Source organism: Symphalangus syndactylus, chromosome X (genome assembly GCF_028878055.3).
Source record: "Symphalangus syndactylus isolate Jambi chromosome X, NHGRI_mSymSyn1-v2.1_pri, whole genome shotgun sequence".
Classification (NCBI taxonomy): domain Eukaryota; kingdom Metazoa; phylum Chordata; class Mammalia; order Primates; family Hylobatidae; genus Symphalangus; species Symphalangus syndactylus.
Window position 1 is genome coordinate 61,889,649 of NC_072447.2, and position 24,746 is coordinate 61,914,394.

The following is a 24,746-nucleotide window of genomic DNA, read 5'->3' on the forward strand; positions in this document are numbered from 1 at the left end:
GAGAAGTGAGCCGAGATCGCCCCACTGCACTCCAACCTGGGCGACTAAAGTGAGACTCCATCTCAAAAAATATATATGTAGCTAAGACAAGTTTTGAAAAAGAAGAATAAGGTGGGAGGAATGGCTCTACCATATTTGAATACTTCTTATATAGCTACAGGAATCAAGACTGTAGTATTGGGAGAAGAATAGACACGTAGATCACTGGAACAAAACAGAGAACCTAGATAAGAACGTAGAAATAGCCCCACACTGATTTTTTACAAAGAGACAAAAAGAAGGAAGGATCGTCAGCTTAACAAATGGTGCTGGAGCAGTTGCATATTCATAGCCCAAACAAAAAGACCTTTATACAAAACAAAAACAAAAACAAAAAAAAAACTCAAGTGAATCACAGATTTAAATGTAAAATATAAAACAAAAAAAAAACTTTCACAAGAAAACATAGGAGAAATGTCTGAGATCTAGGGCATAGTGAACAGTTCAAAAAACATAATCCATAAGGAAAATATAAATTAGATTTCATCCAATTTAAAACTTTTGCTCTGCAAGAAACCATGTTTAAAGGATGAAAAAACAGGGTATAAACTGGGAGAAAATATTTGCAAACCACGTATCCAACAGAGGACTCACATCCAGAATATATAATGGATATGTATACTACCCTCAAAACTCAATGGTAGGCCGGGCGTGGTAGCTCACGCTTGTAATCCCAGCACTTTGGAGGTGGAGGTGGATGGAGGGTAGATCCCTTGAGGCCAGGAGTTCGAGACCAGCCTGGGCAACAAAGCCCATCTCTACTAAAAATACTAAAATTAGACAGGCATGATGGCTCGCTCCTGTAATCCCAGCTATGTGGGAGGCTGAGACACGAGAATCGCTTGAACCTGGGAAGTGGAGATTGGAGTGAGCCAAGATCATGCCACTGCATTCCAGCCTGGGTAACAGAGCAAGACTCCGTCTCAAAAACAAAACAAAACATCGGGAAAAACAAACAAACAAATAATCCAATTAGAAAATTATGAAAAGATATGAACATACATTTCACTGAAGAGGAAATAAGCAAATAAGTACATGAAAAGATGTTCAACACTAATTTGCTTCACTAGATACAAATTAAGACCACGGTGAGGTATCACTACACACTTATTACAACAGCTAAAATAAAAGACATAGCGACAACACCAAATGGTGACAAGGATGTAGAGAAAATGGACACCTCATTAAATGCTGCTGGGAAGGTAAAATTTTACAGCCATTCTGGAAAGCAGTTTGGTAGTTTCTTATAAAACTAAACATGCAATGACCATACAATTCAACAATTACACTTCAGAGAAATTAAAATTTATGCTCATCCAGAAACTTGTACATAATTGTTCATAGCAGCTTTACTTGTAATAGCCAAAAGCTGGAAATAATCAATATGTCCTACAATAAGTGAATGGTCAAGCTGTGATACATCCATCCCCTGGAATACTAGTCAGTAATAAAAATGGAATATTGGCTGTGTGTGGTGGCTCACACCTGTAATCCCAGCACTTTGGGAGGCTGAGGCAGGCAGATCATGAGGTCAGGAGTTCGAGACCAGCATGGCCAATATGGTGAAACCCCATCTCTACTAATGATACAAAAATTAGCTGGGCGTGGTGACATGCACCTGTAGTCCCAGCTACTCGGGAGGCTGAGGCACCTGAATCGCTTGAATCTGGGAGGCGGAGTTTGCAGTGAGCCAAGATCACACCACTGCACTCCAGCCTGGGCGACATAGTGAGACTCTGTCTCAAGAACAACAAAAATATGAACTATTGTTACACAAATGTTTATATCTTGGATGAATCTCCAGGGAATTATGCTGAGTGAAATAAGCCTCTAAAATGTTATATACTATAGGATTTCATTTGTACGGCATTCTAGAAAAGACAAAATTATAGAAACGAAAAACAGATTAGTGGTTGCCAGGGGTTGGGGATGGTGGATGGGAAGAGAGTGGATATTGCTAAAAGTGAGAGCACAAGGGATAGCCTTGTGGTGATGGAAATGGTGTGTACTTTTTTTTTTTTAATTCCAAGACAGTGTCTCACTTTGTCACCCAGGCTGGAGTGAAGTGGCAGGATCTCAGCTCACTGCAACGTCTGCGTCCCAGGTTTGAGCCATTCTCCTGTCTCAGACTCCCATGTAGCTGGGACTACAGGCACGTGCCACCATGCCTGGCTAATTTTTGTATTTTTAGTGGAGACGGGGTTTCACCATGTTCGCCACGCTTGTCTCAAACTCCTGACCTCACGTGATCTGCCTACCTTGGCCTACCAATGTGCTGCAATTACAGGCATGAACCACTGCACCTGGCCATATTCTGCATCTTTTTTTTTCTGAAATATAAGCTTTATTTTAAATTTAAAGAAATATTAAAAATAAACATTTTTTTTTTTATAAATTATAATCAAGCACTCAAAACGGTTTAGGAATTTTAAACATTAATTCTTAATTCAAAGTAATGACATCCATAGAATACATTCGGGCATTGGCCAATAAGAAGTTTACTTAATATTGGTGTTTTACATATGATTAACCATTCATCCTTCCTAAAAGTCAATGATAACAATGATTTGACTTCACAAGATGATGCCTTTTATGTAATACCACAGAGATAACTTTTTCAAATACAAAACATTTACGCCAGCAAGGAAATTATAAAAACATATATAAAGTATACTGAAGGACGTGATTTAAAGGTTGTCTGTATATGTGTTTCACCTTAGAAAGTACACATGCACATCAAAACACTTTCACTGAATATAGATGCCATTACATTCTCTTATGTTACGAAGCAAAAGGCACGTTCATAAATGTTGTTTTATTATGTATTAACTGAAAAAAAGCATACATTCCAGAAAAAGGTTTTGAAGACACATAGGAGTGGAATGTGCCCACATTAAGAGTCGAGGTTTTACGGGACCACCTGTCTCCAGCAGCGACCACTGAAAACAGCTGCTACCCTCAGAAAGACTCTTGATGGTCTTGTTAATGATTTCAATGGACTCTCGAATCTCATCCTTCTTGATCACCAGTGGAGGCACAAACCTGATGATGTCACCATGGGTTGGCTTGGCCAGAAGTTCATTATCTCGTGTCATCCTTGCGTAGGGGCCATGCTAATCTTCTCTGTATCATTCCAGTTTTAGTATATGTGCTGCTGAAGTGGGCACTAGAAGTCCATTATCTTGAAGTCTTACACACACCTTCCAAGCATCACGATCTTTGGTTCCTTTAATAACAATAGCGTTTAATAATTCCTTTCCTCGCCGGGCATGGTGGCTCACGCCTGTAATCCCAGCACTTTGGGAAGCCTAGGCAGGTGGATCACCTGAGGTCAGGGGTTCGAGACCAGCCTGGCTAACATGGTGAAACCCTGTCTCTACTAAAAACACAAAAATTAGCCAGGCATAGTGGCCCGTGCCTGTAAACTCAGCTACTCAGGAGGCTGAGGCAGGAGAATCGCTTGAACCGAAGAGACGGAGATTGCAGTGAGCCAAGATCATGCCATTGCGTGAGTGAACTTCTGACTCAAAATAAATAAATAAACAAACAAATAAATAATTCTTTTCCTCTTACGGCAGTCACACCATCAGAAGGTAGCTTCATGGGTTCATTTCTCAAGAGAATACCCATTTTTTTCTGCATTTTCAGCAAGGTTTTCTTCTTCTAAAACCTCAAGGACTGCAATGGCCACTCAGCAGCCTAGTGGATTGCTACCCTATGTGGACCCATGTTCCCCTGGCTTAATGGTCAGCATTATGTCATCATCCCACAGCATCGCAGACAGAGTATCAGCCCCCAGAAAGGGCCTTTTCAAGGAGGACTATATCAGGTCTGACATTTTCATGATCAACAGCCAGCCATCTGCCAGTTCTGGCCAATCTTCTCTGTATTTCAGTGGCAATAAACAGAACCAAGCTGGGAGCATGAGATGGGATGAGGGTAAGTTAAAATTCCGCAAAGCTTACTGTTCTTACAGAGATTCAGCTGGTTTTTCTCTCTCTTTCTTTCTTTGTTGCTCACTTGCTTTCTTTTTCTTTCCTTCCTTCCTTCCTTTCTCTTTCTTTCTTTCTTTCTTTCTTTCTTTCTTTCTTTCTTTCTTCCTTCCTTCCTTCCTTCCTTCCTTCCTTCCTTCCTTCCTTTCTTTCTTTCTTTCTTCTCTTTCTTTCTTTGTTTCTTTCTTTCTTTTTCTTTTCTCTTCTTTCTTTCCTTTCTCTTTTTTTCTTTTCAGGCAGTCTTACTCTGCTGCCCAGGCTGGAGTGCAGTGGTGTAATCTCAGCTCAATGCAACCTCTGCTTCCCGGGTTCAAATAATTGAGTGAGCCCAGGAGGTCGAGACCGGCCTGGGAAACATAGCAAAAGCCAGGGTGGTGCAGGCCTATAGTCCCGAGGCTGAGGCAGGAGGATGGCTTGAGCCCAGGAGGTCGAGACCAGTCTAGACAACATGGCAAAACTATCTCTACTAGAAAAATTAAAATTTTAGTGGGGGCGGGTTGGTGTGAGCCTGTAGTCCCGAAGCTGAGGTGGGGGGATTGCTTGAGCCTAGGAGGTTAAGGCCAGCCTGGCCAAGATAGCAAAACCCGGTTTCTACTAAAAAAAAAAAAAAAAAAAAAAAAGCCTGGGCAGGGCGGTGCATGCCTGTATTCCCGAGGCCGAGGTGGGAGGATCGCTTGAGCACAGGAGGTCGAGACAAACCTGGTCAACACAGCAAAACCGTCTCTACTAAAAAACAAAAATAAAAATATGAGTGGGGGTGAGGTGGTTCACGCCTGTAATCCGGAGAACGAGGCGGGAGGATTGGCCAAGGCGGATTTAACCAACACTACAATCACATCCCATAAGTAAATACCTTTTCCTCTCTCCAGGGCTACAGGTAAAGGATGGTAATTGTGCGCACCATACTTAGATTCCCTTTCAAAAATGTAATCAGAGGTTGGAGGGCCTTGGACGGTATTTTTAGTTCCAAGAGATGTAGAAGCCAGTGAAATATGAACTCCACGACTAAGTACAGCAAACCTCCACAAATGTGCTAGTTTAGAAAACATTGTGTCTTTCAAGTAGAAAAACCACAGATCGACTATTTTTTTCTTCCCACGATTCAGACTAGAATACAGATTTTTAACCTAAGATCCAGGGAGGTCTTCAGAGAGATCAAAATCTCCTGACAGTGCCCGAGGACCACCCACTTTGTCGCAGTGGTGACAAAATGTGGCTGGAGGAGGAGACAATGTTCTGCAATGTCACTGCCCAAGGATGATGGACTAATCAGGGCAGTTAGTGAACTCCATCTGGCCAATCAGAAGTCAGAAGAGTAGGCGGGATAAGCGAAGCTGATGTGGTGTCTATCAGTTCAGGCTCCAGGGACAGAACTTTCCCAAAGGAGGCGTGGGGGTGGGGGAGCGGGGGCGGGTGCAGGGCGAAGACTGATTTTCCCACCTAAAGCATCCCCTGGGATTGGCTACTTTAAGTTCAGAGTACGTATGCTCAGACTTTCTCTCTTTTTCGATACTTCCAAAATCAGAGTAAGCATGTGCTGATTTTCTTTTTCCATTCTTCCTATCCCTCCCCTCCTCCGCGGTGCATTTGTTATCCAGTTTTAATAAGTAGTGTATATGAGGCAGGTCACCACCTCAAATCCTTCCTGTCAGTTTCTCACTTTTTCAGGTACGGGATTTTTACTAGGAACTCTCTAGTAACCTAAGAAAATTGGGCCAGGTGCGGTGGCTCACGCTTGTAATTCCTGCTCTTTTGGAGGCCACAGGTGGCGGATCGCTTGAACCCAGGAGACAGAGGTTGCAGTGAGCCAAGATCACACCACTGCACCCCAGCCTGGGCAACAGAGTGAGACCCTGTCTCAAAAAAAAAAAAAAAACCCACTCAAATCATTCCTCCTGGGCTCAAGCGATCCTCTTGCTTCGGCCTCAGGACTACAGGTGCGGATCACTGGCCCCTGCTAATGTTTTTTTTGCTGTTGTTTCTTTCTTTCTTTCTTTCTTTCTTTCTTTCTTTCTTTCTTTCTTTCTTTCTTTCGTCTTTCTTTCTTTCTCTTTCTTTCTTTCTTTTTCTTTCTTTCTTTCCTTTCTTTCCTCCCTTCCTTCCTTCCTTCCTTCTTTCTTTCTCTTTCTTTCTTTCTTTCTTTCTTTCTTTCTTTCTTTCTTTCTTTCTTTCTTTCTTTCTTTCTTTCTCTGTCTTTCTGTCTTTCTCTTTCTTTCTTTCAATAGAGATGGTTTCGCTATATTGACCAAGCTAGTTTTGACCTCCTGGGCTCAAGCGATCTGCCCACCTTGGCCTCCCAAAGTGCTGCAATGTCACAGGCCTGCGCCTACACCCCCAGCTAATTTTTTGTATTTTTTGTAGACACGGGGATTTTGCTGTGTTTCCCACGCTCGTCTTGGGCTCAAGCAATCTGCACCACTTGGCCTCCCAAAGTGCTGGGATTACAGGCATGAGCCACTATGCCTGGCTGACTGCTGCATCTTGAAATGCTCCACATTCTCTCTAAGTGATGGCAGGCTCTTGTAGTCTCAGAAATTCTAGCTTCCTTCCTTCTAAAAATTTACAAGTAACCCAGTAATAGCCTCTAAACCCATTTATATTAGCCATGCTCAATTCTCTTCAACAGAACAGAACCCCCCATCCCTCTGCCTGATCAGATCCATCACCAAAGAGACCACGTTATCTCTGGGACTAACTTCCCTTCCTTTATTTATTGAGTGGGGGTGTCAGCATGCCCCCACTGAATAAAATTACACAGTCATGTCCCTGCCTCCCCAACAAGGGTCTGTACATCTTTCAGGGTAAGCCTAGCTCCAGGGAAACTGCTAACAACATTAGCCAACCCCCTCCCAAAGACTCAAGGCTGCTTTGCCCATAGGAAACCTGTCATCCCCTATCGATACTTCTCCCAGAGACCCCTGGTTCCCTGTTTTCATCTGACTTCTCCCCATGTCATTACTCAGGGACAGATAAGCCCCGAATGGAGAAATGCGGCACCTGATCCCAGGTGACTGAGTGTGGCCGGCCTTCACAGATTTCTCCCTCCACTGGACCAAAGGTCCTGCAGCTGGAAAGACTCAGGCTGTTTCTCTTGCAGGTCAGACTGCTCCCAGTGCCATGAATGGAGACGACGCCTTTGCAAGGAGACCCAGGTTTGTTTCTCAAATACCAGAGACGGTGCAAAAGGTGAGGTGACCTGGAGGGGGCAGAGCAGTGGCCCAGGGGACAGTGTGGGGTGATCAGATTTCTGAGGAGGGGAGGACAGAGATACTGGGGACAAGGAGCAGGGTCTCAGGGGAGATTTGGACCCTTGGGAGCCTCCCATCCTCGCTCTGTCATCACCTAGCATCCCTGGAGACAAGTCTCTGACCTTGCTCTACATTTGGTAACTCTGACTCCATTCTGCAAGGTGAGAAGAGAGCCAGCCAGCAGCACTGAAGCCCTACTGTGTGGCAGGGGAGAAGCTAGGGAAGGTCCCCATGTTCTGTCAGTTAGCCATGGCATCAACCAGGATGGATTATCATCCCCACTTCCCAGATCCAGCACACAGGAAGTGGCTCCAGCTGAATGGCAGACATGCCTAGCTGAGTCCTGCCAGAATTCCTTTTTTTTTTCTAGGTCTTCGATGATATTGCCAAATACTTCTCTAAGAAAGAGTGCGAAAAGATGAAAGCCTGGGAGAAAATCATCTATGTGTATATGAAGCTAAACTATGAGGCCATGACTAAACTAGGTAACAGAAAATTCTTGGTACAGAGAAGTCTGGGGACACATGAGCATCCCTTTTCCTGCTTTGGCTACTTCTTAGGCTGCAGAAAGTACCCCACATTTTCCTTTTATGCAGGGAAAGATCACAAGGCAGCTTCTGGGTGTTCTGCTCTTCTGTATCCTGTCAGGGCTGAGGGCAGGGACTAGCCACAGTGGAGCTCATACCTGGATCCTGCACGTTTCCCTCCCTTAGATGTCTGTTCTGATGAGTCCAGCTGTCTCCGTGGCATCCCAGCACACCCCCACCAACCCTACCTTCCTTCTCTTGGCTTGTCTTTCTTTCTTTTTTTTTGAGTCAGTCTCACTCTGTCACCTAGGCTAGAGTGCAGTAGTGCAATCATACCTCACTGTGGCCTCGAAGTCCTGGGTTCAAGCAATCCTCCTGCCCAGCCTCTGGAGTAGCTGAGGCTACAGGAAGGTGCCACCATGCCCAACTAATATTATTTTATATTTTGTAGATACGGGGGTCTCTCTATGTTGCACAGGCTCCTCTTGAGCTCCTGGCCTTAAATTTTCCTCCATCCTCAGCCTGCCAAAGTGCTGGTACTACAGAAATGAGCCAGTGTGCCAGGCCTAAGCTTGTCTCTTAAGGAATAAACATTTTCTTTCTTTCTAGGTTTCAACGTCACCCTCTCACCTTTCACGTGTAATAAACGGGCTGCAGACCTCCAGGGGAATGATTTTGATAATGACCGTAACCGTGGGAATCAGGGAGAGTAGATGGGAAGGGGCTGGAAAGGGTCTCCTCAAGCCCAACTGCTTTTCAGCTCAGCTCAGCTACCTGGGAAAGATCTTTTTTTTTTTTTTTTTTAAGATGCAGTTTTCCTCTCATCGCCCAGGCTGCTGTGCAATAGCTCAATCTCACCTCAATGCAACTTTCACCTCCCAGGGTCAAGCGATTCTTCTGCCTCAGCCTCCCGAGTAGCTGGGATTACACGTGCCTGCTCCCACACCCAGCTAATTTTTGTATTTTTGGTAGAGATGGGGTTTCACCATGTTGGCCAGGCTAGTCTCAAACTTCCTGACCTGAGGTGATCCACCTGCCTCAGCCTCCCAAAGTGCTGGGATTACAGGCATGAGCCACTGCAGCTGGCCCTTCCTTACAGTCTTTAATAAATGCAATAAATACTTGTTTGCTTTAACATTTCCCTGTGTCTTCAGTCTCCTGAAGTGTTATATGCCTGACATTTCCTTACTCCACCCGATGTAAAAAATCCTTTCTTTTGCTGGGCTCAGTGGCTTATCCTTACAATCCCAGCATATTGGGAGGCCAAGGCAGGCAGATCACTTCAGGTCGGGAGTTCAAGATCCACCTGGCCAACATGGCAAAACCCCATCTCTACTAAAAGTACAAAAATTAGCCGGGCATGGTGCTGTGTGCCTGAAGCCCCAGCTACTCAGGTGGCTGAGGAGGAGAATCGCTTGAAACTGGGAGGCAGAAGTTGCAGTGAGCCGAGATCACGCCACTGCACTCCAGCCTGAGTAACAAAGCGAGACTCTGTCTCAAAAAAAAGAAAAAGAATTCCTTTCGTTCAACACTTTGGAGTTATTGCACCATTGTATCTTTGCCTCCAGTGTGGTGTTTGAGAGATCCGATGAAGGTTTAAATATTTTTCCTTTTTATGTAACCCGCTATTTCTCTCTGATCATTTTAAAAATATTTTTTCTTTGTCTTTCACAATTTTTCACTTCACTGTTCCTGTGTGTGTGTATGTGTGTGTGTATGACGATCCCTTTAAATCTTAAGACATTCATCTAAATCTGAGAAATTCTCATTCATTACTTTTTTAAGTACACTCTCCTTTTTAATGACTATATTCTCTTCTTATAAGGCTACTATTAGATGTGTTTTGACATTTATTCTTCTGTCCTCCCTATTAATTAACTTTTCTTTCATTTACTTCATCTCTATCCATTACCGATTACTTTTATGAATTCTATACGCTCGTTTCCTCAGCTCAGTAATTGCTTTTTCAACTATATCAGTTTTAATATCCAACCTATTCCACTGAATTATTTATTTGAGCAGTTAATGTCTTCATATCCAATCTATCCAATAGGTTTTCTTTTTATTTATTTATTTGAGACAGAGTCCTGCTCTTTTGCCCAGGCTGGAGTGCAGTGACTTGATTTTGGCTCACTGCAGCTCTGCCTCCTAAGTCCAAGCAATTCTACTGCCTCAGCCCCTTGAGTAGTTGGGACCACAGGCATGTGACACTTTGTCAGGCGAATTTTTGTATTTTTAGTAGAGACGGGGTTTCATCATGTTGGCCAGGCTGGTCTTGAACTCCTGACCTCAGGTGAGCTGCCCGCATCAGCCTCTCAAAGTGCCGGGATTACAGGTGTGAGCCACAGTGCCCGGCCATTTTTTTTAAAGCCAGTTTCACTATTGATGCCCAGGCTGAAGTAGAATAGTGTGATCTCACCTCCCTGCAAACTCTGCCTCCCAGGTTCAAGTGATTCTCCTGCCCCAGCCTCCTAAGTAGCTGGGGTTACAGGCATGCACCACCACACTGGGCTAACATGGTTTCACCATGTTGGCCAGGCTGGTCTCAAACTCCTGACCTCAGGTGATCTGCCTGCCTTGGCCTCCCAAAGTGCTGGGATTAAAGGCGTGAGCCATGGCACCAGGCCCGGTCTTTCTATTCTCTACCTCTGGAACTTCCTTTTTTTTTTTTTTGAGACGGAATCTCGCTCTGTTGCCCAGGCTGGAGTGCAGTGCTACGATCTCGGCTCACTGCAACCTCCGCCTCCCAGGTCCTAGTGATCCTCCTGCCTCAGCACCACTAGTAGCTAGGATTACAGACATGCACAATCCTGCCCGGCTAATTTTTGTATTTTTAGTAGAGACGGGGTTTCACCACATTGGCCAGGCTGGTCTCAGACTCATGACCTCAGGTGATCCGCCCACCTCGGCCTCCCAAAGTGCTGGGATTACAGGCAGGAGCCACTGCACCTGGCCTATCTTTGGAACTTCTATCAGATGAACGTTGAAACTTCTGGGATCTATTCTCTATTTCCTTTATTATTTTCATTTCATGCTTTCTATTTTGTAATACTTTTCTGCTATACGGTGAAGTAGTGCCATGCCTGAATGCATTTTTCATTGGGTTGTTCCAGTTTCTCTTATTGATATGCAAAAGCTTTGTTGTATATTAGAGATGGTTACTGTTAACTTATTGCGGATGCTTCACCATTTTCCCCAATATTTGCCTTTTTAAACAGCTGTTTATGGTGTCTTTTGACTTAGATGATACTTTAATGTTTACATCTTTAACTACGTCAGATTCATTGTTCATAGCCTTGGCGTAATGTCAGGAAGTGCCTATGCCAACTCAAGATGTCTTACACTGTGATATTTTCCTAAATTGTCATCTAGTTCTTTATGACGTCACGTTTTCACATTTAAGTCACTGAATTTTTAGAATTTATTATTTTACGTGGTTTAAAGTAAGGATTTAATCTTTATTTTTTGAAATGGATACACACTTGTCAAGCAATCGTTTATTATACAACTCATCTGTTGCCCACTGTTTGGCAATGCATGCTGAAGTTTACATATAGATTAGTCTGTTTCTTGACTTTCTATTTTGTTTCACTAATAAATGTTTCTGTGTCTATTCATTTTTGATTGCTGCTGTAACAAATTTTCAATAGCTTAGACAACACTGGGTGTGGTTGCTTACTCCTGTAATCCCAGCACTTTCGGAGGCTGAGACAGGCGGATCACTTGAGGTCAGAAGTTGAGATCAGCCGGGCCAACATGACGAAACCCCATCTCTACTTCAAATACAAAAATTAGCCAGGTGTGGTGGCACGCAGCTGAAATCCCAGCTACTCGGGAGGCTGAGACAGGAGAATCACTTGAACCCGGGAGGCAGAGGTTGCAGTGAGCCAAGATCACCCAATTGCGCTCCAGCTTGGGCAACACAAGTCAGACTGCATCTCAAAATATATATATGTAGCTAAGACAATTTTTGGAAAAGAAGAATAAGGTGGGAGGAATGGCTCTACCACATTTCAATATTTCTTATATAGCTACAGGAATCAAGACCGTGTAGTATTGGGAGAAGAATAGACACATAGATCACTGGAACAAGATAGAGAAACTAGAAATAGCCCCACACTGATTTTTTACAAAGAGACGAAAAGAAGGAAGGATCGTCTGCTTAACAAATGGTGCTGGAGCAGTTGCAGAGCCATAGGCCAATAAAAACATGACCTAATCTTCAACCTTTATACAAAGAAAACAACTCAAGTGGATAATAGATTTAAATCTAAAATATAAAACTAAGAAAAAACTTTTACGAGAAAGCATAGGAGAAACATCTGAGATCTAGGGCATAGTGAACGGTTCAAAAAGCATAATCCATAAGGAAAACAAATAAATTAGATTTCTCCCAATTTAAAACTTGTGCTCTGCAAGAAACCCTGTTAAAAGGATGAAAAAACAGGATCTTGACTAGGAGAAAATATTTGCAAACCACATATCCAAGAAAGGACTCACATCCAGAATACATAATGGATATGTATAGTACTCTCAAAACTCAATGGTAGGCTGAGCATGGTGGCTCATGCTTGTAATCCCAGCACTTTGAAAGGTCGAGGTGGATGGAGGGCAGATCCCTTGAGGTCAGGAGTTCAAGAACAGCCTGGGCAATGTGGCAAAAACCCATCTCTACTAAAAATACAAAAATTAGACAGGCATGATGATGCGTGCCCGTAATCCCAGCTGCTCGGGAGGCTGATACATGAGAATTGCTAGAACCTGGGAGGCGGAAATTGGAGAGAGCCAAGATTGTGCCACTGCACTGCAGCCTGGGTAACAGAGCAAGACTCTGTCTCAAGAATAATAATAATAAAATAATAATAATAAAAAACCTCAATGGTAAAAAATATAAACAAATAATCCAATTAGAAAATCATGAAAAGATGTGAACATATATTTCACTGAAGAGGAAATAAGCAAATAAGCACATGAAAAGATGTTCAACACTCATTTCCTTCACTAAATGTAAGTTAAGACCATGATGAGGTATCACTATACACTTATTATAACAGCTAAAATAAAAGACATAGTGACAACACGAAATGGTGACAAGGATGCAGAGAAACTGGACACCTCATTAAGTGCTGCTGGGAAGGTAAAATCTTACAGCCACTCTGGAAAGCAGTTTGGTAGTTTCTTATAAAACTAAACATGCAGTGACCATACAATTCAACAATTACACTTCAGAGAAGTTAAAATGTATGCCCATCCAGAAACTTGTACATAATTGTTCATAGCAGCTTACTTATAATAGCCAAAAGCTGGAAATAATCAATATGTCCTACAATAAGCGAATGGTTGAACTGTGGTACATCCATACCATGGAATACTACTCAGTAATAAAAACGAACTATTGGCCAGGTACAGTGGCTTACCTTGTTATCCCAGCACTTTGGGAGGCCGAGGCGGGCAGATCATGACGTCAAGAGTTCAAGACCATCCTTGCCAATATGTTGAAACCCCGTCTCTATGACTAATACAAAAATTACCAGGATGTGGTGGTGCATGCCTGTAGTCACAGCTACTCGGGAGACTGAGGTAGGAAAATCACTTGAACCAGGGAGGCGGAGGTTGCAGTGAGCCGAGATCATGCCACTGCACTCCAGCCTGAGCGACAGAGTGACACTCTGTCTCAACAGCAACAACAGCAACAATGAACTATTGATACACAGATATTAATATCTTGGATGAATCTCCAGGGAATTATACTGAGTGGAATAAGCCCTTAAAACGTGATATACGATAAGATTTCATTTGTACAACATTCTAGAAAAGACCAAATTGTAGAAGTGGAAAACAGATTAGTGGTTGCCAGGGGTTAGGGATGGTGGATGGGAGGAGAGTGAGTATTACTAAAAATGAGTAGCACAAGGAATAGCATTGTGGTGATGGAAATGTTCTGTACCTTTTTTTCTTTTGTTTTCCAAAGGGATTCTCACTGTGTGACCTAGGCTTGAGTGCAGTGGCACTATCTCAACTCACTGCAACATCTGCCTCTCGGGTTCGAGGGATTCTCCTGTCTCAGCCTCCCATGTAGCTAGGACTACAGGCACCCACCACCTCACCTAGCTAATTTTTGTATTTTTAGTAGAGATGGGGTTTCTCTGTGTTGGCCAGGCTGGTCTCAAACTCCTGACCTCAAGTGATCTGCCCACCTGGCCCTCCCAAAATGCTAGGATTACACGCATGAACCACTGCACCCAGCCATGTTCTGCATATCAAAACACTTTCACTGAATGTAGATGCCTTTACATTCTCTTACTTATGTTACAAAGCAAAAGGCAGCTTCATAAACACTATTCTATTATGTATCAACTGAAAACAACATATATTCCAGAAAAAGGTTTTGAAGACACATGTGAGTGGAATGTGCCTACATTTAGAGCAGAGCTTTTACAGGACCACCTGTCTCTAGTCGGCTCCCAGGGACCACTGAAAACGGCTGCTACCCTCAGAATGACAAGATGGTCTTGTTATTGATGTCACTGGACTCTCGAATCTCATCCTTCTTGACCACTAGCAGAGGCAAAAACTGGTGATGTCACAATGGATTGGCTTGGCCAGAAATCCATAATCTCGAAGTCGTAGACACACCTTCCAAGCATCACAATCTTTGCTGTCTTGAATAACAATAGCATTTAATAATTCTTTTCCTCCTGGGCAGAGTGGCTCACGCCTGTAACCCCAACATTTTGGGAGGCCGAAGCAGGTGCATCAGCTGAGGTCAGGAGTTCAAGACCAGCTTGGCCAACATGGTGAAACCCCGTCTCTACTAAAAATACAAAACTTAGCCGGGCATAGGGGCACATGCCTGTAATCCCAGCTACTCAGGAGGCTGAGGCAGGAGAATCCCTTTAACCCAGGAGGCAGAGGTTGCAGTGAGCCAAGATCGTGGCATTGCACTCCAGCCTGGGCAACCAGAGTGAACCTCTGACTCAATAAAATAAATAAATGAATAAATAAAATAATCATTTTCCTCTTACTGCAGTTACAACATCAGAAGGTAGCTTCATGGGTTCATTTCTCAAGAGAATACCCATTTTTTTTCTGCAGTTTCAGCAAGGTTTTCTTCTAAAACCTCAAGGGCTGCAATGGCCACTCGGCAGCCTCGTGGATTGCCACCATATGTGGACCCATGTTCCCCTGGCTTAATGGTCAGCATTATGTCATTGTCCCACAGCACCACCGACACAGAGTATCAGCCCCTAGAAAGGGCCTTTCCAAGGAGGACTATATCAGGTCTGACATTTTCATGATCAACAGCCAGCCATCTACCAGTTCTCGCCAATCCTATCTGTATTTCATCAGCAATGAACAGAACCAAGCTGGGAGCATGAGATGGGACGAGGGTAAGTAAAAATACCAAAAAGCTTACTGTTCTTATGGAGAGTCACCTGGTCTTTCTCTCTCTTTCTTTCTTCCCTCCATTCTTTCTTTCTTTCCCTTCCTTCCTCCCTTCCTTCCCTTCCTTTCTTCCTTCCTTCCTTCCTTCCTTCCTTCCTTCCTTCCTTCCTCTCTCTCTCTCTCTCTCTTTCTTTCTTTCTTTCTTTCTTTCTTTCTTTCTTTCTTTCTTTCTTTCTTTCTTTCTTTCCCTATTTATTTGACAATCTTGCTCTGTCTCCCAAGCTGGAGTGCAGTGGTGTGATGTCAGCTCAATGCAACCTCTGCTTCCCGGGTTCAAATCATTGAGTGAGCCCAGGAGGTCAAGATCAGCGTGGGAAACATAGCAAAACGCAGGGTGGTGCAGGCCTGTAGTCCCGAAGCTGAGGCAGGAGTATGGCTTGAGCCCAAGAGGTCGAGACCAAGTCGGTCAACATAGCAAAACTGTCTCTACTAAAAAAACAAAAATAAAAATATTAGTGGGGGCTGGGTGGTGCATGCCTGTACTGTAGTCCCGAGATCGAGGCTGGAGGATTGGCCAATGTGCTGGGATTACAGGCATGAACCACCGCTCCTGGCTGATTGCTGCATCTTGAAACGCCCCGTATTCTCTCTAAGTGGTGATGGGCTCTTGTAGTCTCAGAAATTCTAGCTCACTTCCTAATGATTTACAAATCACCCAGTAATAGCCTCTAAATCCGTTCACAGTAGCCATTGCTCATTTCCCAACCCTCTGCCTGATCAGATCCATCACCAGAGAGACCATGTTATCTCTGGGACTCACTTCCCTCCCTTTATTTATTGAGTGGGGGTGTCAGAACGCCCCCACTGAATAAAATTACACAGTCATGTCCCTGCCTCCCCAACAAGGGTCTGTACATCTTTCAGGGTAAGCCTAGCCCCAGGGAAACTACTAACAACATTAGTCAACCCCCTCCCAAAGACTCAAGGCTGCTTTGCCCATAGGAAACCTGCCATCCCCTATCAATACTTCTCCCAGAGACCCCTGGCTCCCTGTTTTCATCTGACTTCTCCCCATGTCATTACTCAGGGACAGATAAGCCCCGAATGGAGAAATGCAGCAGCTGATTCCAGGTGACTGAGTGTGGCCGGCCTTCACTGATTTCTCCCTCCACAGGACCAGAACTCCTGCAGCTGGAAAGTCTCAATCTGTTTCTCTTGCAGGTCAGACTGCTCCCGGTGCCATGAACGGAGACAACGACTGTGCAAAGAGAGCTAGGGATGATGCTCAAATACCAGAGAAGATACAAAAGGTGAGGTGACCTGGAGGGGGCATAGTAGTAGCCCACGTGACAGTGTGGGGTGACCAGGTTTCTGAGGAGGGGAGGACAGACGTACTGGGGACAAGGAACAGGGTCTCGGGGGAGATCTGCATCCTTGGGAGCCTCCCACCCTCGCTCTGTCATCACCTAGCATCCCTGGAGACAAGTCTGTGACCTTGCACTTCATTTGGTGACTCCCACTCCATCCTGGAAGGTGGGAAGAGAGCCAGCCAGCAGCATTAAAGCCCTACTGTGTGGCAGGGGAGAAGCTAGGGAAGGTCCCTAGTGTTCTGTCAGTTAGCCATGGCGTCAACCAGGAAGGATTATCATCCCCACTTCCCAGATCCAGCACACAGGAAGCGGCTCTAGCTGAATGGCAGACATGCCTAGCTGAGTACTGCCAGAATTCCTTTTTGTTTTTTGTAGGCCTTCGATGATATTGCCAAATACTTCTCTAAGAAAGAGTGGGAAAGATGAAAGCCTCAGAGAAAATCATCTGTGTGTATATGAAGAGAAAGTATGAGGTCATGACTAAACTAGGTAACAGAAAGTTCTAGGTACAGACAAGTCTGGGGACACATGATCATCCCTTTTCCTGCTTTGGCTACTTCTTAGGCTGCAGAAAGTACCCCATATTTTCCATTTGTGCAGGGAAAAATCTCAAGGCAGCTTCTGGGTGTTTTTTAATATTTTATTTTTTTTTTGAGACAGAGTCTCTCTCTGTCGCCCAGGCTGGAGTGCAGTGGCGCAATCTCGGCTCACTGCAAGCTCCGCCTCCCAGGTTCACGCCATTCTCCTGCCTCAGCCTCTCTGAGTAGCTGGGACTACAGGCGCCCGCCACCACGCCCGGCTAATTTTTTATATTTTTAGTAGAGACGGGGTTTCACCGTGGTCTCGATCTCCTGACCTCGTGATTCGCCCGCCTCGGCCTCCCAAAGTGCTGGGATTACAAGCGTGAGCCACCGCGCCCGGCCCTGGGTGTTTTGCTCTTCTGTATTCTGTCAGGGCTGAGGGCAGGGACTGGCCACATTGGAGCTTGTACCTGGACCCTGCACGTTTCTCTCCCATAGGCCTCTGTTCTGATGAGTCCAACTGTCTCTGTGGCATCCCGGCACCCCCCACTGACACTACCTTCCTTCTCTCGGCTTGTCTGTCTTTTGAGTCAGACTCTCACCGTGTCACCTAGCCTAGAGTGCAGTAGTGCAATCATAGCTCACTGAAGCCTTGAATTCCTGGCCTCAAGCAGTCCTCCTGCCTCAGCCTCCCAAAGTGCTGGTACTACAGACGTGAGCTACCGTGACAGGCCTAAGCTTCTCTCTTAGGGAATAAACATTTTGCTCCTTTCTAGGTCTCAAGGTTACCCTCTCACCTTTCATGCATAATAAACGGGCCGCAGATTTCCAGGGGAATGATTTTGTTAACGACCGTAACCGCGGGAATGAGGGTGAGTAGATGGGAAGGGGCTGGAAAGCGTCTCCTCAAGCCCAACTGCTTTTCAGCTCAGCTACCTGGGAAAGATCCTCAGGCATTTGTTCCCTCACACACATCAGGGCTGAGTGAAAAAAAATTGCATGCAGAAAGTTAAGTACAGAGGCCATTCATATAAAATTTTAAAACATGCAAAACAAGAATAAATATTTTTATGGATAATAACTAAATGGTAAATGTATACAAACATGAATGTGAATAAAAAGCCATCAAATTAAGGTGACTGGCTGTAAGTGGAGGAGGGAGGGAGGGCAGGGATTGCTGAGTGCTGCACACACAGCTTCAGCTGTGACTAGTTGATAGTGTGTTTTGTTTGTTTTTGTTTTTGAGATGGAGTTTCACTCTTCTCGGCCAGGGTGGAGTGCAATAAGGCAATCTCAGCTCACTCCGACTTTCAACTCCTGGGTTCAAGTGATTCTCCTGCCTCAGCCTCCAGAGTAGCTGGGGTTACAGGTGCCCGGCCCCACACCCAGCTAATTTTTGTATTTTTGGTAGACACGGGGTTTCACCATGTTGGCCAGGCTGGTCTCAAACTTCCTGACCTCAGGTGATCCACCCGCCTCAGCCTCCCAAAGTGCTGGGATTACAAGTGTGAGCTACCATGCCCAGCCTGTTTGTAGTATTTCTAATATTCTGAATAAATAAATCAGACCTAACATAGCTGTGGGGTAATGTTGAGATCCGACTAGACTCAATATTATTCCCCATACTTTTCTGTGTGTTTGAAATATTTCTTTTTAAAGGACTTGTTCTTCCTAAGCGCTGTTAATGAATCAAAGGACAGTTAAGAAAATGTTACAAGAGAAAAAAAAAAAAGAAAGAAACTATTAAAACTGTGGATCCACCAAAAACTTCCAGAGTTTGTTTCATTAACAGCATGTAGGTATTGGATAAGTATCTTAGGAGTGAGTGTGATGAACACATTATGTAATAAAGATGGATGTTTCTCTGTATTTTATCAAAACCAAATAGTCTTCTCATTCCCAAACAATCCCAATTCTCCGTGATAAGCTTGGAAGTGAGTTTGAAAGAGTGATCCCTCATCCAACATACAGAGAGCTTTCCCACTTGTCAGTGACCAGAGATAACATGGAGTGAAAAAAAGACAGGTTCTTGACTAGACATCTTTGTACATTTTGGGAATATAAAAGGGATATATGTGTTTACTGGCTCTTCTACTCTGACAACACAATTATAAGACAAGGTCAGACTGTCCAAACCGTCTCCAATAGACCTATTACTCCCCAACTAAACAGGCCAGATTCTACAATCTCCCACAATCACTATAAGAGATGTGAAAATCCAGTGCATGAGTATCTGCCAAGTTTTTGACATTAAAGGAGTATCTTTATACTGAAAATATTTCAGAGCCACTGGGCTAAATCATCCATGGTTCATCACACATTTAACAGCTTAATTCACATACCATAAGATTCACCCATTTGAAGTGTACAATGATTTTTAGTTGTTGTACATCTTGAGTGGATACAGTTCAGATTCCCAACCAACCAATTTAATTATTTGTGGAAAAGTAAAAGACATGTAATGGAGTAAGATGAGACTGTGGTGGGGTCTAGTCCCCATGTGATAAAGCATGAGATGGAAAATTCTGAATTGATGCCACCGAGAAATAAACCAAGCATGACCAAACATAATTCAGAAGCAAATCTCAAATAACTCCTCAACAATGAGTGGACTTATAACCCTCTGCTGCAGAATGCCCTCATGCAATAGAAGTCTCTCTAGAGTTTGGAAATCTTTACCAACAAAAAATATTCTAATGTATTCTCCTTCAGTTGAACGTCCTCAAATGACTTTCGGCACGCTCCAGGGAATCTTCCCGAAGGTGAGTATCTCTCAAAGCTAATGGATCAGAGAACCTTTGTCCCTTCATGGATGTGAACACTGGTAAGAGCGGGAGAATATCAAAAATGCCCTCATTGCCTCCTTCTCCCCATATCTATCACAACACCAGATGTAGCATCGACGGCTTGATAATACTAACAGTTGTGATCCTTAATACTTCTTTTGTCTTCATAGTGATGCCAGACACTATTCTAAGGAGTTCACATGGATGAATTTATTTAATCCTTAAGAAGACCTCTGTGACATTGTGTCTGTTATTATCTCCAAATAATAACGAGTCACACACTTCAGTTGTCATCCATGTAAAAGCCATGTGACTTGGCACAAATCTTCTAAGTTCTCTGAGCTCCAGATTCCTGGTCCATGAAATGGAAGTAAAGAATCATAGTTCATGTTTTAGATCATAGTTATCAGCAACATAATAATAAAATGAGGCTATCGGGGTACAGAGATGTTAAAGAATTTTCCTGAGGCGCAGTGGCAATGGTAGTCTAATCCAGAGCTCCAAGCCATTTAAAGCTCATTCACGTTTGCATTTGTTATGAAGTTCGGATGTTGCTCCCTAGTGCTTTACCCCATAGGGCCTCTTGGTGCTTCTGTTGAGACACCCACTCTCCCAACAGGAAGGAACAGCTGGCCCCAGCTCTGTTACTGGGGCCACTCACATGGCTTAAGAATCGCTTTGACTGTTGGCCCCTGCCTACTGTGAGCTCCTTGAGGGCTTTGTCTGCCCCCCAGTCCCAGCCCAGGGGATACCTCAGAGGCCCCTGAATGAGTGACCCCACAACAGCAGATTCAACTCTTGTTTACAGGGTAAAGGGATCTGGGAGTTGGGTTGCCAGTATGGAGACTGAATTCAAAGAAGGATTCAGAAAGATATTAATTGTTATTGCTACACTTAAACAGTGTTTACAAGCTCAGAGAGGACTTTCCCTTAGCCTATTGTACGTGTATTGTTTGCTATTTCATAAGAGAGGGAGCTGAATAAAAAGTAGCTTAATGACCGGGCACAGTGGCTCAAGACTGTAATCCCAGCAATTTAGGAGACCGAGGTGGGCAGATCACGAGGTCAAGAGATCAAGACCAACCTGTCCAACATGGTGAAACCTCATCTCTACTAAAAATACAAAACTTAGCGGGGCGTGACAGCACCTGCCTGTAGTCCCAGACACTAGGGAGGCTGAGGCAGGACAATCACTTGAACGCAGGAGTTGCATGTTGCAGTGAGCCGAGATTGAGCCACTGCACTCCCGCCTGGCGACAGAGCAAGACTGCATCAAAAAAAAAAAAAAAAATAGCTTTGTCAGTGACACATCCCAATGCAACCAGAATTGGTACGGGCCCCACCTGACTGAATTCCACATTCAATGTCGGTGCCTCGGTAGGGTGGTATGCCATATGCCAGCTTTCTTTGCTGCCTGGATTAATTTCAGCAAAACCATTTCTTTCCCTCTCCCTTCCCTGTATTCATCTCCCCACACCATCTTTCCCAGCAGTGTTTTGTCGCCTCTCTATGTCTTTATATTTACTCTCCCAGCAGCTGTCTACCAGCTTATATGGGATCCCTTGTATTTTATCGAAGCTCTTCCCTTCGTAGACCCTGTGAATTCTTAGAATGCTATTTTTCTCCAAACCCTCTGTACAGCAAACTCTCAATTACATGGAGATTTTTGCTGTTTGAAAGAATGTGAGTCTTAAAAGAGTGTGAAGATAAGCATTCTAGCCCTGGAAACCCCATTCACTTAGGCCATTCATTTCCCATCTAACCTCCCAGGTTTCTCCTAATTTAGGCCTGTGTAACTCTCCCACCGTTGTTGAGAACACTGAATAAGCTAATGCATGTGAAGATGCTTTGTAAGCTCTAAAGCACTATAGAAATGTCACTCACACTGTTTATCTGTGACCTTCACATTATAAAGATCATGCCGAAGAAGCCAGCAGAGGAAGGAAGTGGTTGGAAGGGAGTGTCAGAAGCATCTGCCCCATAGAACCATGGGAAACAGCTGTGCCCCCCGGGAAATCCAAGTACCTCTGAGAAGATTCACGAGACATCTGGTAAGAGGAAACGATTTGGGAACAACCCCTCTGGCTTCCCTGGCTATGTTGAGGTGTGTGGACTGGGTGTGTGGCATGGATCCCAGACAAGCCCGGGTCCAGGCTGGGCTCAGGACCTCGCCCAGCTCCAGATGAGATGTTAGACGTGACCTCCAGAGACACAGACTGGAGTTCTCATCCACACAAAAACCACGTGACTTGGGGCAAGTCTTCCAAATTTTCTCAGCTCCAGATTCCCGGTCCATAAGATGGAAATAAAGAGTTCATAGATTGTTTGGAGGCATTAAATTTAATCTAGAAGGCCTGATGACATGAACGGTGCTCAGGCGATTCTATCTGTGATAACCTGGGATCATATCTTACTCAGCTCAATGCCTGATACCCAGTACAGGTGTACTTCAGAGATATTGCAGGTTCGGTTCCAGACCACTGCAATAAAGTGAGTCACACGCATTGTTTTTATTTCATAGTGCATAAAAACATGTTTACACTATCCTGTAGTCTACTAAGTGTTCAATAACATTATGTGTAAAAATGTATATACTTTAATTTTAAAATAATTCATTGTTAAAAATGCTAACAGTCTTCTGATTAATCCAGGCAGCAAAGAAAGCAGTACCAGATCTGGCATACCACCCTACCAAGGCACTGACATTGAATGTGGAATTCAGTCAGGTGGTGCCCATCACAATTCTGGTTGCATTGGGATATGTCACCGACCAACAGTCTTAAGCTACTTTTCTTTCTCTTTTTTTTTTTGCGATGGAATCTCACTTTGTTGCGAGGCTTGAGTGCAGTGGCACCGTCCGGCTCACTGCAACATCCGACTCCCGCGTTTAAGCGATTCTCCTGCCACAGCCTCCAGAGTATCTGGGACTAGAGGCAGGCACTACCACACCCTGCTAAGTTTTGTATTTTTACTAGAGACGAGATTTCACCATGTTGGCCAGGATGGTCTCCATCTCTTGAACTTATGGTCTGTCCGCCTCGGCCTCCCAAAGTACTGGAATTACAGTCGTGAGCCACTGCACCCAGTCATTAAGCTACTTTTTATTCAGCTCCCTCACTTATGAAATAGCGAACAATGCATGTAAAATAGGCTAAGGGAAAGTCCTCTCTGAGCTTGTAAACACTATTTAAATGTAGTAATAATAACAATTAATACCTTTCTGAATACTTCTTTGAATTCAGTATCCACACTGGCAACCCAACTCCCAGATCCCTTGACCCTCTAAACCAGAGTTGAATCTGCACTTGTGGGGTCACTCATTCAGGGGCCTCCGAGGAATCCCCTGGGCAGGGACTGGGACTTCCCGGATGCCCCAGATGCAGACAAGGCCCTCAAGGAGCTCACAGTAGGGAGGGGCCAACAGTCGAAGCGATTCCTAAACCATGGGAGTGGCCCCGGTAACAGAGCAGAGACCAGATGGTCTTTCCTGTTGGGAGAGTGGGTGTGTCAACGGAAGCACCAGCAGGCCCTATGGGGTGAAGCCCTAGTGAGCAACATCTGAAGTTCATAAACAAATGCAAACGTGAATGAACTTTAAATGGCTTGGAGCTCTGGATTAGACTACCACTGCCACTGCGCCCCAGGAAAATTCTTTAACATCTCTGTACCCCGATAGCCTCATTTTATTATTACGTTGCTGATATTTGGCAATATCATCGAAGGCCTACAAAAAACAAAAAGGAATTCTGGCAGTACTCAGCTAGGCATGTCTGCCATTCAGCTAGAGCCGCTTCCTGTGTGCTGGATCTGGGAAGTGGGGATGATAATCCTTCCTGGTTGACGCCATGGCTAACTGACAGAACACTAGGGACCTTCCCTAGCTTCTCCCCTGCCACACAGTAGGGCTTTAATGCTGCTGGCTGGCTCTCTTCCCACCTTCCAGGATGGAGTGGGAGTCACCAAATGAAGTGCAAGGTCACAGACTTGTCTCCAGGGATGCTAGGTGATGACAGAGCGAGGGTGGGAGGCTCCCAAGGATGCAGATCTCCCCCGAGACCCTGTTCCTTGTCCCCAGTACGTCTGTCCTCCCCTCCTCAGAAACCTGGTCACCCCACACTGTCACGTGGGCTACTACTATGCCCCCTCCAGGTCACCTCACCTTTTGTATCTTCTCTGGTATTTGAGCATCATCCCTAGCTCTCTTTGCACAGTCGTTGTCTCCGTTCATGGCACCGGGAGCAGTCTGACCTGCAAGAGAAACAGATTGAGACTTTCCAGCTGCAGGAGTTCTGGTCCTGTGGAGGGAGAAATCAGTGAAGGCCGGCCACACTCAGTCACCTGGAATCAGCTGCTGCATTTCTCCATTCGGGGCTTATCTGTCCCTGAGTAATGACATGGGGAGAAGTCAGATGAAAACAGGGAGCCAGGGGTCTCTGGGAGAAGTATTGATAGGGGATGGCAGGTTTCCTATGGGCAAAGCAGCCTTGAGTCTTTGGGAGGGGGTTGACTAATGTTGTTAGTAGTTTCCCTGGGGCTAGGCTTACCCTGAAAGATGTACAGACCCTTGTTGGGGAGGCAGGGACATGACTGTGTAATTTTATTCAGTGGGGGCGTTCTGACACCCCCACTCAATAAATAAAGGGAGGGAAGTGAGTCCCAGAGATAACATGGTCTCTCTGGTGATGGATCTGATCAGGCAGAGGGTTGGGAAATGAGCAATGGCTACTGTGAACGGATTTAGAGGCTATTACTGGGTGATTTGTAAATCATTAGGAAGTGAGCTAGAATTTCTGAGACTACAAGAGCCCATCACCACTTAGAGAGAATACGGGGCGTTTCAAGATGCAGCAATCAGCCAGGAGCGGTGGTTCATGCCT

General features: G+C 44.6%; 1 protein-coding gene and 2 pseudogenes across 1 annotated transcript in view; 1 reads left to right on the forward strand and 2 right to left on the reverse strand.

The window, feature by feature from the left end:
- The window catches only part of LOC129475302 (uncharacterized), a 177,343-nt gene that overhangs the window by 28,689 nt on the left and 123,908 nt on the right, over window positions 1–24,746 (reverse strand). The window contains exons 6-8 of the mRNA XM_055267422.1: window positions 24,029–24,117; window positions 23,538–23,593; window positions 2,952–3,081 (exon numbers count right to left, since the gene is read on the reverse strand). Coding sequence (XP_055123397.1) covers window positions 2,952–3,081; window positions 23,538–23,593; window positions 24,029–24,117 — 275 coding nt within the window. The remainder of the gene's footprint in view (window positions 1–2,951; window positions 3,082–23,537; window positions 23,594–24,028; window positions 24,118–24,746) is intronic.
- Window positions 3,112–3,206, reverse strand: LOC129476529 (uncharacterized; annotated as a pseudogene).
- LOC129476254 (protein SSX4-like) lies at window positions 3,957–22,358 on the forward strand (annotated as a pseudogene).